Source organism: Balaenoptera musculus, chromosome 16 (assembly GCF_009873245.2).
Source record: "Balaenoptera musculus isolate JJ_BM4_2016_0621 chromosome 16, mBalMus1.pri.v3, whole genome shotgun sequence".
Taxonomy (NCBI): domain Eukaryota; kingdom Metazoa; phylum Chordata; class Mammalia; order Artiodactyla; family Balaenopteridae; genus Balaenoptera; species Balaenoptera musculus.
The window spans coordinates 65,829,817-65,847,425 of NC_045800.1; the positions used below are offsets into that span (position 1 = coordinate 65,829,817).

The 17,609-nt window shown below is 36.1% G+C and overlaps 1 protein-coding gene across 10 annotated transcripts in view; it reads left to right on the forward strand.

Annotated features, from left to right (window-relative positions):
* The window catches only part of HERC4 (HECT and RLD domain containing E3 ubiquitin protein ligase 4), a 130,331-nt gene continuing 112,722 nt past the window's right edge, over window positions 1-17,609 (forward strand). For 5 of the 10 annotated variants that reach the window (XM_036828346.1, XM_036828349.1, XM_036828350.1 and 2 more), the window contains exons 1-2: window positions 1-333; window positions 2,127-2,431. In XM_036828346.1, the coding sequence (XP_036684241.1) occupies window positions 2,206-2,431 (226 nt within the window). In that variant the 5' untranslated portion in view covers window positions 1-333; window positions 2,127-2,205. Of the gene's footprint in view, window positions 350-2,126; window positions 2,432-6,989; window positions 7,094-17,609 lie in introns of those variants that run through there. The other 5 variants (XM_036828348.1, XM_036828352.1, XM_036828347.1 and 2 more) reach the window with 4 other exon arrangements.

Consider the following 17,609-nt stretch of genomic DNA (forward strand, 5'->3'; position numbering starts at 1 on the left):
TCTGCCCCAACTCTTCCCCGCCCCTAGCGCTCGCCGCCTCGCTCGCCTCCTGTCCTTCCCCTCCCGCTCCATCCGGGTTGCTGACGGCTGGCTCTGGGCTAGAGAGCAGTGGCGGCTGCTCTTCTCTGAGGAACCCGGTAAAGTTTCACAGGAGCCGAAGAGGTGAGCAGCGGAGCAGCTTCACCGACACCGGAGGAGCTCTGGTGTTCGCAGCCACTGGCTTAAGGAGGAGGGTCCGGGAGCTGGAGACCTGTCTCAGCTGCTGCGCTGCCTCCCTCTTGCGGGAGGCGCCGCCCCCAGCCGCCCTGGGCTTCTCCTGCCTTGAGGGGCAGGGTGAGTCGTTGCCCCGGTGGGTTCGGGGGCGTGTGACGGCGTTAGGGAGGGGGCTGGGCGGATACAGGCCGGCCTGGCGCTGGGTGCTTTCTCAGCGTTTCCTCGGGCGGGGGGTGGGGGGGGCGGAACGAGGGCAGTGTCGGGCCCCCTGGCCCGGGGGCTGGAATGTCGCACCTCCCTGGGGAAGGGCCTCCCTGGGACAAGGGCCGCCGAGGTGCCGAGCCTCGTCCGCTGGCCTCTGCGGCTGCTGCGAGCGGACGGCTGCAGTAGTTGACTGGTCGGCCCGCGAGGTTGGGTGTGTGCCGATGATTTCTCTCTCCCGGTCCCCCTCAGCTGATCTCAGTGCATATTCAGGGAATGATGGGAATAAACTGCTTCTCTTTCCCCTACCTGTTGCTGGCGAGAGGACGCCTTTCCCATTACCCCTCTTTTTTAAAGGAAAGTATTGTTAAACCTCGTGCGTTGGAATTTGGGGTGTTGTCCTGTCCTCTCCTTAAAAAAACAAAACAAAAACCGGGAAGACAGTGCAGAACTCTCGGGAACTATCGGGTTCTGATGCCCCAAAAGAATGAAATCAAACTTTTCTTAATGGATGGGTCATGGATGGAATGAGACAGCTTCCGCACTTGCTAGCCCGCACTTAGGAAAGTTGGGTTTTGAAACTTATTAGGTTCTGTGTAAGGAATGTGGGTACCTACACGGGAATAAGGCTGACTTCCTGTAATTGTGTTATTTAGTAACGCGATGTATCTAAAAATTTGTGTAGATTTAGATGAAGTGGACTCTTTGTTATCCGTGTCTATATAAGCGAAGAAATATTCAGTCACCGTACTGGAAAGTTCTACAGATTTCGCCACCATACTCTGTGTCCCAGTCCGCATTTCTATTCTTGAAAACTCGGCAGCGCCGAGAGTTATTTGCAGTTTTTTTTCCATCTTCAAATAATTATCTCAGGGGTATAGATAGATGTAGATCGCCTTGGGGAGATATTTTTCAGTCATGGTTCCCACTCGAAATAGAAAATGTTGAATTTTGGGGGAGAGTCTTGATCTTTAAACTGCATACTTTTGTATTATAATTAGGTACACTGATTTAGTTTTTAAGTTAAATTAGTAGTGAGGTCAGAGTGTTAATATTTTGATTTGTAAAGTATGATATTTGGAGGTGATTTTCTTAAGGTCAGAGCTTAACTAGAGAACTGTAATTTTATCTGGGGCCTGTTAGTTGGAAGAGTCTTTTAAGTTGTGGGAAACTCAAAGTTTCCATTATTGGCTTTATTTCTAGTACAGATAAGAACTTCAGTTTTCTGTTAATGTGGAGGTAGGTGTTAGAAAGTCTAATTATTCTGTGACTGGAGGGAGATTGCAAGGTTTTATGTTTCTGTAGTTGGCTAAATTTTTCAGAGTATATATCTGATTTGGGGTGCAGTGGATAGATGTCATATTTCTTGCTCCCACTGAAATTATTCAAAGCAAAAAGGAAAAAAACGATTAACTTCATCAGGATACTTAATATTTCAATTTGATTAGTCTATTATGAGGCAACAGAAAGTCAAAACTAGTTAATATTTAGATTTTGCAAAGAATCATGGGGAGTGATGTATTTTTCCTAAACATTTCTGTATGATAATTTAAAAAATAACAACTGATTGGTTTTTGAAATTGAATGGTACTTCTGTAACACATTATAAATTTCATGTTTACTACATAGTGATTATTGTAGCCTAGCACTTGAAAGAGCAGTTATACATTGTTTCCTTTGAAGTCGTATTAACTTTTTTTCTATCTTCTCAGACGTAGGGATACCTCCAACTTGCCAGTGTTTCAGAAGGGAGTGTTTTATTGAAACTGGAAGACCAAAAGAATTACAAACATGTTGTGCTGGGGAAATGCATCTTTTGGACAGCTAGGTTTGGGTGGAATTGATGAAGAAATTGTACTAGAGCCCAGAAAAAGTGACTTTTTTATAAATAAAAAGGTTCGAGATGTAGGATGTGGACTCAGACATACTGTATTTGTTCTGGATGATGGAACAGTATACACATGTGGATGTAATGATCTAGGGCAGCTAGGTCATGAAAAATCCAGAAAGAAACCAGGTAAGTTGAAAAATTTTTGTTTGCTATTTCTAATAATTGTATCATTTAAGTTTGAAATGTCAAACAATTTCTCTAGTCCTAAACCCATGTTTTCTTTTTATCAAGCTTTAAAAGCAAACCAGGCATTAAATAGATCCTTTGCAGTTCGCATGCTTCTAAGTACTTTAATTATTTTGTGGTTTCTTTTTTTAACTACTGCTATTATAAACCCTTATTGTATGAAGCTGTGGTTTCAGAACATAATTATGGTGATGTAAAACAATAGGGAAAACCACCCTGCAGTGTATAGATCTTCTTTGGTACTAAGTATATTGGTATAGAATATACAGTATGTAGGTCCTCTTTTATCAGTACTGTTCAGCCACCCTGGGCAGATTTTATTTTTTATCTTCTTCTTTTTTTTTTCTGGGCAGATTTTAAATGCATAATTTACTGTGTTGTGTTCCATATATCAGAAAGGGGGAAAATTAAGATGAAAGCTTTTTACTTTCACTTACTTGCCAAAAATATAATCCTAATTATTCTCTTGTTCTTCCTATTATATTTTAAATACATGATTTCATTTAGTTTGAAATATCTTTTATTTCCCTAGTATCTTACTTTCAAGTAATAACACTAGCTATTAAAAGTTTTGTGTCTATGAGATGTCCTGATTATGTAGTAGCCATCCAAACCAAATTTAAAATAATTTGTAGGGTAATGAGAATTTTGAGGAATTTGGTCACATTTCATGTTCTGTTTTCCTGGATATACATATTTTAAAGTCAAATATTACCACACTTAGAAAAATTGTTATGTGAATTTCACTTTCAGTTGTGTTAACTAAAAGTTAATTCTTAAGATGGTAAATTCAGGTAAGATTACAGCTGTACTGATTTACAGTTTCTTTTAACTTTAACAATAATGGCACCTCAGTATTTTCTATGGCAGTTATCTTTCTTTACCACGTCATTATTTAAGTGGTTTCTATTGTTAGGCTACTTTTGAGAGGTTAATGTAAGTATAAGATATTAAGGTATTAAATTAAGGTATGTTACTCTTTTTTCATACCATCTCACCACCATGCCCAACCTCACTTTTCTAACTTGTAAATTACGGTGTAGTTTTCATCCTTCCTTGATAGGGTTTTAATCTCTTTTCTTCTGCCTTGATTTGTAATTTAATTTTTTTGGATGAATAGTAGTGATGCTTAATACAATAGGTTTAATTACTGTGAAACTCAAGGTAAATGGTAGTTTTCTTGTACTCTACCTCATGAAGAATATTCTATGGAATCTTATCAGATTTTCATAATCTTAGGCATTGAGGTTGTCATGTTGTTAGACATGAATGGTAATTTATTGATATGTATTTGTTATCACTGCTTCAGAGGCAGATGGATCCTTTACCTTTTTTGCTTAGCCTGGAATGCTGCCTCAGGTTGAGATTTTCATGGTATTGGGGCTGTTACTATTCTTATACTTAACATGCCCCACAGAAATAACTGAACATATCTCTGTATTGCTTTAGTAACTTGTCAGAGGCTTCAGGGCCAGTAGAAAGTACAAAGCTAGCACAAAGAAATTGCCAATATAGTTACTGAAATTTACTAAGATTTACATTTTTTAAATGTTATTAAACATCTGTTCTGTGTCCAACACAAGGGTGGTAGACACTGTGCACTAATAGTATAATGATGATTATAGTGCCTGGAACAGCTTTTAACCCTATAGGTGAGGTTCTGAGAAACTTAACTAGCCAGAAGAGGCTTCTCTGTGGTCATGCTGACACTGTGATGATTACATTGTGACATTTATATCACTCTGTTGATTCATCCTGGAAGCAATATTTGGCGATATAAAGTTGGGAGGGTGGGTTTACCTAATTTTTGATACCTCTTTAGGATTGCCTTGTTGTCCAGAGTACATCACAGTCTATGGAATAGAAAAATGAAAGGCATAAACTTTGTCTTTGAAAAATTTAGAGCCTGGATTGGGCATTAAGGCATATGTAAATGAAATAACTAGAGAGAATTGAAATTTGACATGATGTGGTATGTATTTTGAGACTGGGAAGTTTAAATGATGGGAAATGTCATTGTGGGATAGAATTGAAGATTTCTGGGAGAAATTGAAGCCTTAAGTTTAATTCAATGATTGGTCACATAAATAGCCAGAAGAAAATAAATCTAGAGCTGAAATAGCTTTATGGAAGAGAATCCTTATCCTGAGAAAAACTTTTTCTTGCTAGAAGTCCAGATTCAATGATGTATTGAAGTGTACCTAGTTAAAGAGGTAGGAAAAAGTAAAAGTTCAAAGGGAGGTAGTTGCTCTGATAGGAACTTAATCTTTTAACCTCAGTTTTGATTTAAGGGGATTGAGTGGAAAAATGTAATAATGTTTTTAACCAAAATTATTTCCCTTTGGAATAATTCCTTAATGATTTAAATATACTCCTTTTCTAGCCTTTTTTTTTTTTTTTTTTTTTAATTTGTGAGTTTGAGGAATGAATTAGAAGATACAGAGTTCTCATTTAATTGCTTTTGAAGTCTTTGGGTAACAGAATGAGTCTGGTTGAATTTTAGGACCATGTAATAAACATAGTTCACCTCATCAGAGCTTTAAACTTGTGTCATGAAGAAAGCAAACAGAAAGCTAAGAATTGTTTTCTTATAGAGATTGGCTTTATAAGCATACTGAATATTAAGGAGTAAAAGAGAAAGAGGTCGCCTCATTCATTAAGGATAAGCTATTCTTGAGAGTCATGGTAACCTACTGGAGGACTCAACCTTACGGTGTAGTAAATAGATTTGACCTATGGCCTGTTGGGAGAAGTTTCCATTCTGGACATTCTAGTAACCACATGGGAAGATTTCACTCATTTCCTTTATTATACCAAGAGTGCAGATTACGTCCATGTTCATCTCCGTTCTCTTGTATATGTATAATCCTTGCTGTCACTACTAGCTCTTTCTGAACTATTTCCAGAGAAGTGAACATCTGTTTCACTTTCATGTATGTATTTTTCCTTCATAGGAATTTTTTTAAACCTTTTAAAATCTAGAGGCTCTCAATTTTTTCCTTAATTCGTAGCTAACAGGTAAATAGTATATTTAATCTTCAAAGTGCTAGGTCAGTCCACCTAAATAAACTGTTAGTTATATTTTTGTACTTCCAAATTTGCTTCTGGAAATTTTAAGATCACATTTAGAAAGTGTACTTTTCTTAATAAGATTATTTACTCACTGTGTAGCCAGCCATGGGTAAAATTTGGTGTCCATGGACCTAAATATATGTTTTACACACCTGTTTCCATTTGTTTTGTGTTAGAAACAGTGCTAAACTATTTTATGTCCATAATTTGCAAATAATGTGATACAGTTTGTTAAAAATGACTGTTTTAATAGCATTTTATGGTGTACAAAGTTCTTTTGAATAGATTATGTATCTTATTTAATCCTCACAACAGTCTTGCTTGTTAGCTAGGGCAGGTGTTATGGTCCCTCTTTTTCATATGAGGAAACTGAAGTTAAAAGAGCTTAACCACTAGAGTAGCAAATATTAAGAGAACACTCTAAACCCTGTGGTTTTATCTTTTTCCCACAAAGTTTTGCCCCTGCCATATTTAGAAGGTAGAGGAATATTTATTCAAGGAGGAAACCAGTTTATGTCATTATTTTAATGTAATTCTGAGGGTTTAAAAAACTCTTAAAAATTACTATTTTATGACTAAACGTATACAATGATGACATCATATTTTTTTAATCCCTCCCCAGTCCCTTCCCTGTGCATAAATTCAAAGAGAAGCCATTTTAGGAACCGTGTAAGAAGGTTGAGAATTCTAGTTTCAGATGTAATATTGTATCAACACAAACTAAAAATTCAAATATATATGTTTTATCTTGAACTGAAGACTGACTTCATTGCAAAGCCAGTAATAGATAAAGTTTTGAATAGTATGATAAAATTTTTTGTAGCTTGTGCTCAACTCTTCTACTGAAGATAAAAATATTATGAGCATTGATTCTTTTTTTTGTGGCCCAAAATGGTAATTTCTACTGTTGATCATTCCAATAAAAACATTTTGGTCATATAGCAGTAATTTGCTTGCCTTTCTTGCTTCTTCATTTTCTGACCTGCTCTCTCTGTTCATAAAACATAAATCTATAAATGAACTCCTTAAAATATAGTTGAAATTTAAAAAGCAGTATAGCAAAATAAATGTATATATGTGGGAAATAAAATTATTCATATAAGAGTGGATTAAAAAATTCAGATAATCCCATATATTCCTTAATGAACCAAAGAAGCTCATTATGTTTTATAACTCCTAATTTTCATAATACCTTTTAAGGAAGAGAAGGATGTGGATGATATGAAGACTTGAAAAAATAATTACTTGGTTCAGGAATGGAGGCTTGCTTTGGATGCTTTACTTTGAGAAAGGTTAGTGTCCCAAGAATCACAGTGTCGAGGGTAGGGAAAAAAAATCATAATGCAAACAGATGACTACTGTTAGAGAGATGTATAATAATACTTTACTTTGTGTAGGACCCTACATCTGAGGAATTTCAAGAGCATTACACAATAACTCATGGTTCCTTTCAAAATGCTTGTGACACAATTTGCAAGAATTATCCTCATCTTAGGGGATAAATTTACGGAGAAATGGCAGCACAAGTTGGTAAGTAACTTGTCAAAACAGCAGGTGACTGGTGAACAGCTATAAATTGAATCTGAAAATTTAAGTCTACCAGTCTCCTACCTTATTCACTAAATTGTGCTTATGTTTAGAATTATTTACAATAGTATCTTCTATTTGAGGCAGATCAAATACTAATGCAAAGATTGTTTTTTTGCCATTCTATTGATGGCCTATTGAAATGAATCATTATTTTATCAAGATGCTTGCATTGTGATACCACTTTGGTATTTCATTATAACCTTGTGTGGTATGAAGAATATTTAAACAAAGGAACAAAAACTTACTGTGGTAACACACAGTCTTCTTTCCTCTGTTATATATCATATTCTCTATCCCTTTGTTGTCTAATGCTGTGCTGTGCTACTATCCAAGGTCCATAGTAACTGCCAGGCACAACTGATTTGGTGGCTAACATTGGAATTTGGATTAATTATGTTGTATCAAGTCTGCCATGTATCTCTCTGTAGGATGCATTGGTTTGGTGAATGCTTTATAAAACCATTAACCCACAGAGAAGCAATGATAGTAGTAGATGCCTAATCTGAACAGTCTAACAAATAGAGCCTTCTTTAATTGATTTGGAACCAATGATTTTCTCTTTGTGTTTGGTATGTTAGTGTTTTTATCTGATTGGAAGTGAGCCACATATGTTCCTTGAAAGAACAGGAGTATGGAAAGTTTCACAGTTTGAGCAGTTACTCAGGATTCTTGTTACAAATGATAGCCAAGATGGTCTAGGTTCTGTCACCTTAGTATAAGTACAGTCGTCTCTCAGAATCTGTGGAGGATTGGTTCCAGGACCCTCGAAGATACCAAAATCCATGGATGCTCAAGTCCCTTATATAAAATGGCATAGTATTTGCATATAACCTACACATATATTTTAAATCATTTCTAGATTACTTGTAATACCTAATACAATGTAAATAGCTATAAGTACAATGTAAATGATATGTAAATAGCTGCTGGCATGGGAAATTCAAGTTTTGCTTTTTGGAAATTTCTGGAATTTTTTTTTTTTTTTCCCCAAATACAGTTGACCTTTGAACAACATGGGTGTTAGGGGTACTGATCCCCCATGCAAGTGAAAGGCTCTATACTGCTATCTTTGCCTTAAAAACAAAGGGATTGAAAGTGACTCACCCAAGGGCAAGAAGCTGAAACAGTTTGGATAGAATCAGAACTCAAACCCTAGTTTTATATTACACATTTTGTGATCTCTGAGCATAAACTTTCCCTTACACAAAGATCTGTAAAATGAAAATACAGGCATTATATTTATTGAAGTAAACTGATGTGTAAGTGGATCCTTGCAGTTCAAACCCATCTTGTTCAAGGGTCAGCTGTATTTTCCATCCACGTGTTGGTTGAATGCTGAGATGCGGAACTCACGGATAAGGAGGGCCGACTGTATTCTTTGGGTTGCACGTCCCCGATATGTCATATGAGTGTAGCACTGTTAAAGCTCATTTCTCACAAACCCCATGTATTTTTAAAATTGCTTTGAAGAAATAAATCAAGTCTCACTTCATAGATATTAAGATTTCCTAGGCGGTAAGGCATATCAGGTACTTGGGATACATATTAAAACTAATAGAGAAAATGTATTCAGCCATTGTTATAGGGTTTCTTTGGACTAGGATTGTGTTAAGTGAGTAGAAAAGTGGGAAACATTAATAAAGAATCCATATTAAAAAGTCCATGGTTTATCTTGTTTCAGCTTCTATGGCTTTTTTTTTTCCCCATGCTGATGGAACTTAAAAGGCAATAATTATTTTTATATCTTAATGAATTGTTGTGATTACTTTATATGCTAGAAAAATCTGTGCTGTGTACAGTTGTATTACTGGAGTTAATTTTGTTAAAAGGGAAATTTCTTGAATTTTGGTGGCTTTCTTTAAACCATAATATTTTATTTACCTGGAATTACTCTTTTTTCTTCAGTTCTAGTATGGCAGAATTTTATTTTAGCTTTTCTTGGCCATAAGGAAAACATTCTGTAATTCTTTAGTAATGTGTTTTTCACGTTATTTTAAAATACCTTATTTCTTTATTAATATCTAAGTTTAGTTTCATTTTATTCCTTTACTGGGTGTCATACTATTCTGAAATAACACATTTTTAGTTTTTCATAGTTTTATTACATATTCTTTTTTTAAAACTTATTTTTATTTTTGGCTACGTTGGGTCTTCGTTTCTGCATGAGGGCTTTCTTTAGCTGTGGTGAGTGGGGGCTACTCTTCGTTGCAGTGCACGGGCTTCTCATTGTGGTGGCTTCTGTTGCTGTGGAGCACAGGCTCTAGGCACACGGACTTCAGTAGTTGTGGCTTGGGGGCTCTAGAGCGCAGGCTCAGTAGTTGTGGCACACGGGCTTAGTTGCTCCACGACATGTGAAATCTTCCCAGACCAGGGCTTGAACCCGTGTCCCCTGCATTGGCAGGCGGATTCTTAACCACTGCGCCACCAGGGAAGTCCCTTATCACATATTCTTGGGAGGGGAATCAGGAAATGTAGGGAAAATAAAAATCAACCATAATGCCATCATGCACAGATAAATACTGCTGTCATTTGACAGTTTTTCTATACTCATATATGTTTCTGATTATGGACTGGGAATATGTTCTTCTTTCTCAACTTTTTTTTTCAGTAATAATTGAATAACTCTTTAGTAAATATTTCCCCATGGTTTTAAAATACTGTTTAGGGATATTTTAATGATTATTTAACCGTTCATCATTAAAAAAAAATTATTTATTTTATTTATATTTGCTGCATTGGGTCTTCGTTGCTGCACCCGGGCGTTCTCTAGTTGCAGCGAGCGGGGGCTACTCTTCGTTGCAGTGCGCGGGCTTCTCGTTGCGGTGGCTTCTCTTGTTGCGGAGCACGGGCTCTAGGCGGGCGGGCTTCAGTAGTTGTGGCGCGTGGGCTCTAGAGCGCAGGCTCAGTAGTTGTGGCTCGTGGGCTCTAGAGCGCAGGCTCAGTAGTTATGGCTTGCGGGCTCTAGAGTGCTGGCTCAGTAGTTGTGGCACATGGGCTTTGTTGCTCCGCGGCATGTGGGATCTTCCTGGACCAGGGCTCGAACCTGTGTCCCCTGCATTGGCAGGCAGATTCTTAACCACTGCGCCACCAGGGAAGTCCCCAAGGAAACAAAGGTTTTGAAATCATAAGATGCAGTCACATAGAAGTTCTTGATTTCACTAATAGCTGAAATAATTGTAACTATAAATTGTATATGTGCTGGTATGTAGGCAAGAGCCCCTGGGAAATGTGCCCTCTGAGAGAATGATGTTGCTTCTGCGAAAGAGAAATGAAAGTGAGGAAGGGATAGGGTAAGGCTAAAAGAGACCCTAAGGAGCAGAATTAGGAGTTTCTGAAGACAATTGGAGGAAAGTTTAGGTGCTTTACCTATAAGTTCTAGAATCTAAAAAATAAAACAAACTAGTGAAGATAACAAAAAAGAAACAGAGGTACAGAGCACAAACTAGTGGTTACAGGTGAGGAGAGGGAAGGAAGGAGGGGCAAGATAGCGGTAGGGAATTAAGAGGCACTACTATGTATTAAGTAAATAAGCTATAAGGATATATTGCGCAGCACAGAGAATGTAGCCAATATTTTATAACTATAAATGGAGTATAATCTTTAAAAATTGTGAATCACTATGTTGTACACTTGAAACTTAGATAATATTGTAAATCAACTACACCTCAATTAAAAAACAAAACTTAGTGGAAACGAGATTCAATTAGATGTCAACAATCAAAGCAAAGGCAGCATTTACAATACCAAGAAAAAGACAAAATGACTTAGGCATAACCTAAGAAATGTGTGAGACATAATATGAAGAAGACTTGAAAGCACATATGAGGGATAGAAAAAACTTGAAAAATTGAAACCACATTTGTGGGTAGGAATACTCAACCTACATAGACCTGTCAGTTTCTCTAAAATTAATATCAGTTTGATATGATCCTAATAAAAATAGCAAGTGTTTCCCACCCCCCCCCAGGAACTCGACAAATGGATTCTCTAGTTCATATGGAAAAAATAAACCAATGTAGCCAGGAAAACTCTGAAAAACGAGAGCGAAATATATATATATATATAAATAGATAGTAACATATTTTAATTTTAAAGCCTTGGTAGTTAAAACTGCCCCACAAATAAACATATTAAATAAAATAGAATAGAAAGACCAGACATAAACTTATAATCAACGGAGAAAAAAATTCAAGTGAGGGATAGTCAATAAATGATCTTGGTATAAGTAGGAGCATCATCTAGGGAATAAAAAAGTTGGATTAATACCTCACACCATGTATGTATTGGATAAATTCCAAATGAATCACATATTTAAATGTAAAGGCTACAGTGATAAATGTGCTCAAAGAAAACATGGACTAATTTTTTAAAAATTATTTTGGAGTCAGGAAATCCTTTCTGAATTGTGAAAAGATAAAGTAAACTGCATGGAAGTAAAAATAATTTTGCTATGTAGAAGTCACTGTAAAAGTTAAAAGACAAATAGGAAATATTTATGAATTTTAATATTTATATTGAAATCAAAATGCAAGTCTCCGAGATATAAAGCACTCCTAGAAATTGATGAGATAAGGAGAAGACAGTAGCAAAATGGGCAAAGGATAGGAAGAGGCACTTCACAGAAAAGGAAATACAAATGACTTTTAAATAGTGAATACTCTTCAGACTCATTCATACTAAGAGAAATGCAGAAGACTGTGTATGACTGGGGTACCATCTCTGTATAGTGAGGCTGTCAGTAAATAAGTGTTCATAGGTTGTTAGTGTAAATTGATAAACCCTTATGAGGGTTATTTTGCCAGCATATATCAGAATTACAAATGCACAAACCCTTTCTCCAAGAAGTCCCAAGAGTATAGCTCTTGATTTGATAGCTACGTTTGTACATATACAAAATGAGTGTTACTGCAACATTGTTTATAATAGCAAATATTAGAAACAATCTTATGACAGTCTGTTGGGAACTGGTAAAATAATTCAGTCAGTGTAATGCTATATAGTTATGAAGAGAATGAAGGAGTTTTTTGCATATTAATATAGAAAGAGCTCTAAGATAAATTAAGTAAAAAGAGCAAGGTGTAGAACATTGTGTATAAAGCTGTATTTTGGATTAAAAAAAAGACAAATATACATTTATATTCGCTTATAGACATATTAAGAAAAACCCTGGAAGAATATATCCAACTAATAATGGTATTTATTCTTGGTGCAGAGGTAAGATGAGGGGTGAGAACTAGACTGGTAGAAGACATGGATGATAGACACAGATTTTTCCCTACATGTATTTAAAATAAAATGTAGACATATTATCTGTTAATTTTTTAAAAATAAAAGGGTAGGCTCTGGAATTAGAGTGCTTGGATACAAATCCTGGCTCTTTCACTTCTTAGCTATGTTATCTTGGGCACATAGCTCAGTCTCTGTGTTAAGTATTCTTTTCTGTAAAATTCGGATAATCATGCCAAGGGTGGTTGTAAGGGATTAAGTGAGATATCACGTGAAGTGCAAAGAACAATGCCTGGCATGTGGTAAGTGCTCAATAAATGTTTTCTTAAAAGAAAAAAGCCATTAATGTTAGTGTGAGAATGTAATTTTAGGTAAGCCTTACACTGAAGTGGCTATATGCTGTTTCTATATGTTCCTTGAGATAGACAATACATATCTTTTCATTTACAACTGAAATTCAGGCATTTATTCAACAGAGGATGTCTGCTTTGTCCTAAACATTGTGCTAACCATGAAAGTACTTCTTTATGTTTAGTCTTCAGTTACCTTGTTGGAGCTCATATTCAAAAATTACACCAAAATTTCCCAAAAGTGTATGTTTGTTTTGTTTAGAGGTAATGTTATATCGGAGCAAGATAAAAAATAAATTCGATTCCTTTACTGTTAGACTCTAAAGATATAGTAATAACAGAAAAAACATAGATGCCTTTTTTGTTCTTGTGAGAAGCACATAAATGATGGGAGTTAGATTCATCGTTTATTTTCAAAAGTTTATTTACTGAAGAGTAATTAATTAGAACATTTCTTGGTCCATTCAGGCTGCTACAACAAAATTACTATAGTCTGGGTGGTTTAAACAACAAACCTGTATTTCTCTCGGTTTTTGAGGCTGGGGAATCCAAGATCAAGGTGCTAGCAGATTTGTTACCTAGTGAGGACTTGCTTCTTGGTTCTTAGATGCCATCCTTTCATTGTGTCCTTATATGGTAGAAGGGTGAGGGAGCTGTCTAAGAAAGGGCACTAATCATGAGGGCTTCACCCTTATGACCTAATTACCTCCCAAAGCCCTACCTCCTAATACCATAACACTGGGGGCTAGAATTTCAGCATATGAATTTGGGGGAGGGGGGTGACACAAACATACAGTCTATAACAGAAGGTATAGTTTGTGTACTGATATTTTGAGGAACAGACACTTAAATTCTGCTTATTCATACTTTTAAACCTGCCCCTCCCAAAGTGATAAGTTGACCTTTAAATTTAAATTTGTAAATTTGTAAACTGTTCTAAGAATGTACATGTTGGATATGTTGGATATGGTATGGTAAAGTCATTGTGGCCATAAAGGGAAGAGAGAATGAGGCTTGGAAGTTCATTATGCTCACTGGTTCCAGAGAGAGGAGGTCACTGCATGCCACACAGAGCTGCAGGGGAAGATACCAGGGTAGTCAGGAGGCAGAAAACAAGGGCTCAGGGGAGATTTTAGGGTTGTAGCCTTATTGAGGTTTTCCTGGGAAAGGCAAACTAGGCAGAATAAACAGTTTAGGATTGGCTAGTTTGATTAATTCCTCCAGGCTTTGGTCTATAGGGTTGGTTTCTTGTTTCCTGGTACCTGGCCCTGGGATGATTTAAGGTAAGGGAAATATGGGTTTGGTGTGTGAGAGTTAGATAAGGAGATAGTTGGTGGAATAAACTCTGGATTGGTCAGTTTGCATATGAAAGGCAGGTGTTGGTAGGCAAGTTGTTATCTTTAGGAATTATCTAGTCCTGGGAGGCTCCGACTCTTCTGGTGTCTATAAGCCCCTCCCCCCCACCATTCCTATGTCAGCATCAAGAATATAGAAAGTAAGAATATAGTTAATTGTCTCTGTGATGAATGAATGCCAAATATACTAAAAAGAATCTAAGAAAGCACAGAACAAAAATTCTGGCAGTATATTCTGAGGGTTCATTCTTGCTAGTCTTAAAAAGAAATTGAAGTAAAGCAGCTATTTGATTGATAGTATATTTATGTTGGAGTTTCCCCTTCAAAGCAGTTAATTTCAGCAGTTCCTAGCCATCAAGAAAGGACTGTTCTGAAGAAAAAATAATGTAAAGCCCCAAGTATTTATACAGTTTTAAGTATGTTTTGAAAATAGATTATTAAAACATAACCTTGTTGTTTAAGTATTATTAACAAAAGGACAACAGTTCAATCAATAGGGAAATGTTTATATCTTAGTGCCTTTATCCGTGAAGTAGGGATGATGGTATACCTGTCTCATGGTGTTATGAGGATTAAATGAGATTAAACAAACAAAGGGCTTAGCACAGTGCCAGGCACATAATCGTCTTGTGTATGTTACCTGTATACCTGTATGTAGGTAAGAATGCATAAAAGGGATATGGGCTTGTAAACATATCCGTTATAAATAATTTTTTAATCTAGTTACATCTCCATATGAACATTATTGTGGGCTGTCAACCAAGACATGTAAGTTACTGTATGTTAAGTTTTGGTTTTATCAAAGAACTCATTAAAATGTTTTCATGACTATGAGTTGTACCATTCCAAATTCTTATTGGTAATTATTGGTGATAATTTTAGAGAATAAGCATTTTCATTAAATATTTTATGTTTTAGTTTTATTTAATTCTTAATTTTTTAGAATATATTTTATGATGATCATTATATGATTATATTAGACATCCTTTAAAAAGTGTCAGTAAACAATAATTTTACTTTAGGAATAGGGAAATAACATGCTGCCTTGAGTGAAGTAGCCATTTGGTTATTTGTTATCTCTATCACAAAATTAGCAATATGATTATTTAAAGTAAAAAAAAAAGCATTCTGAATTATTTATTGGTGTTATTCACTAATTCCAAGTGACTAATGTCTTCATCTTTTAAAAATTCAGCATCGTAAAATACATCAACTACACATTCACTTGTTCAATTAAACAATTAAAGAACCTAAAAGAAAAAAAACACTTGTAGATAATCAGTGTTGACAATTTAGTATTTATTTTTGCAGTCTTTTCTCTGCATATATATTGGGGCTGTATGTGACGTATTTTTATACAAGAATGGAGTTACACAGCACCTTTTTAATTTCACAATATAGCATCTTGTGAACATTAAATTTCTAGAGATGGATATAAGTGAACTTTGCATTGCTCTAGTTGGAGTTTTGAGTTACTCAGAGAGAAGGGAAGAGGAAAATCTATATTTACAGCAACTAGTGAGGCATGGTAGGCAGAGGATTCTGGCTGGATTAAACATTTAGTAAGTAATTGATATGGAGCTGCTTTTTTGTTTTTTGGCTGCGTTGGGTCTTTGTTGCTGCACGCAGGCTTTCTCTAGTTGCGTCGAGTGGGGTATACTCTTAGTTGTGGTATATGGGCTTCTCATTGCGGTGGCTTCTCTTGTTGCAGAGCACGGGCTCTAGGCGCGTGGGCTTCGGTGGTTGTGGCTCACGGGCTCTAGAGTGCAGGCTCAGTAGTTGTGGCGCACGGGCTTAGTTGCTCCGCAGCATGTGGGAGCTTCCCAGACCAGGGCTCGAACCTGCGTCCCATGCATTGGCAGGCGGATTCTCAACCACTGCGCCACCAGGGAAGCCCTGAATTGTGTTTTTAAAAACTCTGAATTTTTCTTTGCTCATGGAAATACTGCTAGATATCATAAATAGGTTTTCAAACCAATCTTTAAAACACATTATACCTAAGTGTAATACTCTGTCAATAATTATATTTAACTGAGCTTTATAGCATTTTCTGTAGAAAAATTCATTGGAGTTTTACATTTGGGTGTCAGAATTTATCTTCACGCATCACTTATCCTGGCTTGTTTAGCTCTCTTGCTTTGTTGGTTCCAGAAAGCTTAAGATAGATATTTGTGAGCAGCATTTAACTTAACTATGTATCACATTTGAAATATAAATAATACTTGACTATAGCCACTGTTTCCTAGAGAAGAAAATTTATCAGACCAGGTTAGTTATTTCCCTAGTATTTTGATTTGGAGAAACAAAGCACATTTGTTCCTGTGGGGTTTGGGGTCAGTTATAATTTTGGGACTGCCTATATCTAAAAAAAAAAAAATTCTTTTTTTCCCTGATTACCAAAATAGTACATTTCTATAACTTTTTAAAAGTTACAGAAATACATGATTTGAAAAGTGGAAGCCACTTTTTCCCTACATCCTAAAGATGACTACTACTATTTCTTTATATTTTCATATCTTTTATACCTGTATTAAAATACGTAATCCTGTACACATATACATAAAGTTCTGTGGTTCTCTTTTTCATTTAACGTATTTTTATCTTTTCATGTTATACTGTATAGACATTCATTTTAATAGAAGCACCAATTTCTATTACATGGATATTCCATAATTTATTTACCTACCTGTTACTGGAAGTCACGTTATTTCCTGTTGTTGTTTCCCAGAAGGAAAGTTTCTGGGTCAGAGGACATGCATGTTTAGAATTGTAATACGCATTGCCAACTTGCTCTTGCTCTCTAAAAAGCTTTTTTTTTTTTTTTTTTGAGCTTGTATTTTAAAGATCGTTTAGAGAAATGTGTCTTTTGCCAATTTTGTGTAAATTTTTTTTGCCATTTAAAAAGTTGTTTGGTATGGAAATAATGTAATTCGAACTAGAAACTTCTAAATTTCAAAATCAAGTTTATCTGTGATTGAATTATTCAGAATAAGTTATTTATTTCTGTGGATCACCTTTAAAACACAGATGGTAGTACTTGGGTAACTTGACAGGAATGTTTTGAACTCAAAAATATTTATTTAAGTGTATTTGTTTGCTAGGGCTGCCATAACAAAGTACCACAAACTGGGTGGCTTAAGTAACAGAAATGTATTGTTTCACAGTTCTGGAGGCTAGAAATCCAACATCAGGGTGTCCTCCGCGTTGGTTCGTTCTAAAGATTATGAAGGAAGGATCCATTCCAGGCCTCTCTCCTAGCTTCTGGTGGTTTGCAAGCAATCGTTCACATGCATTCTCTTTGTGTGCTTGTCTGTGACGATGTTTCCTCTTTTATTGGGACACAAGTCAAATTAAGGGCCTACCCTGCTCCGTGTGACCTCATCTTAACTAATTACATCCTTGATGGCCATTTTTCAAATAAGGTCACATTCTGGGGTACTGGGGATTAGGACTTGCAGCATATGAATTTGGGGGTAACCCAATTTATCCCATAACAACAAGGTTTTGAGATCTGTAGATGAAAGA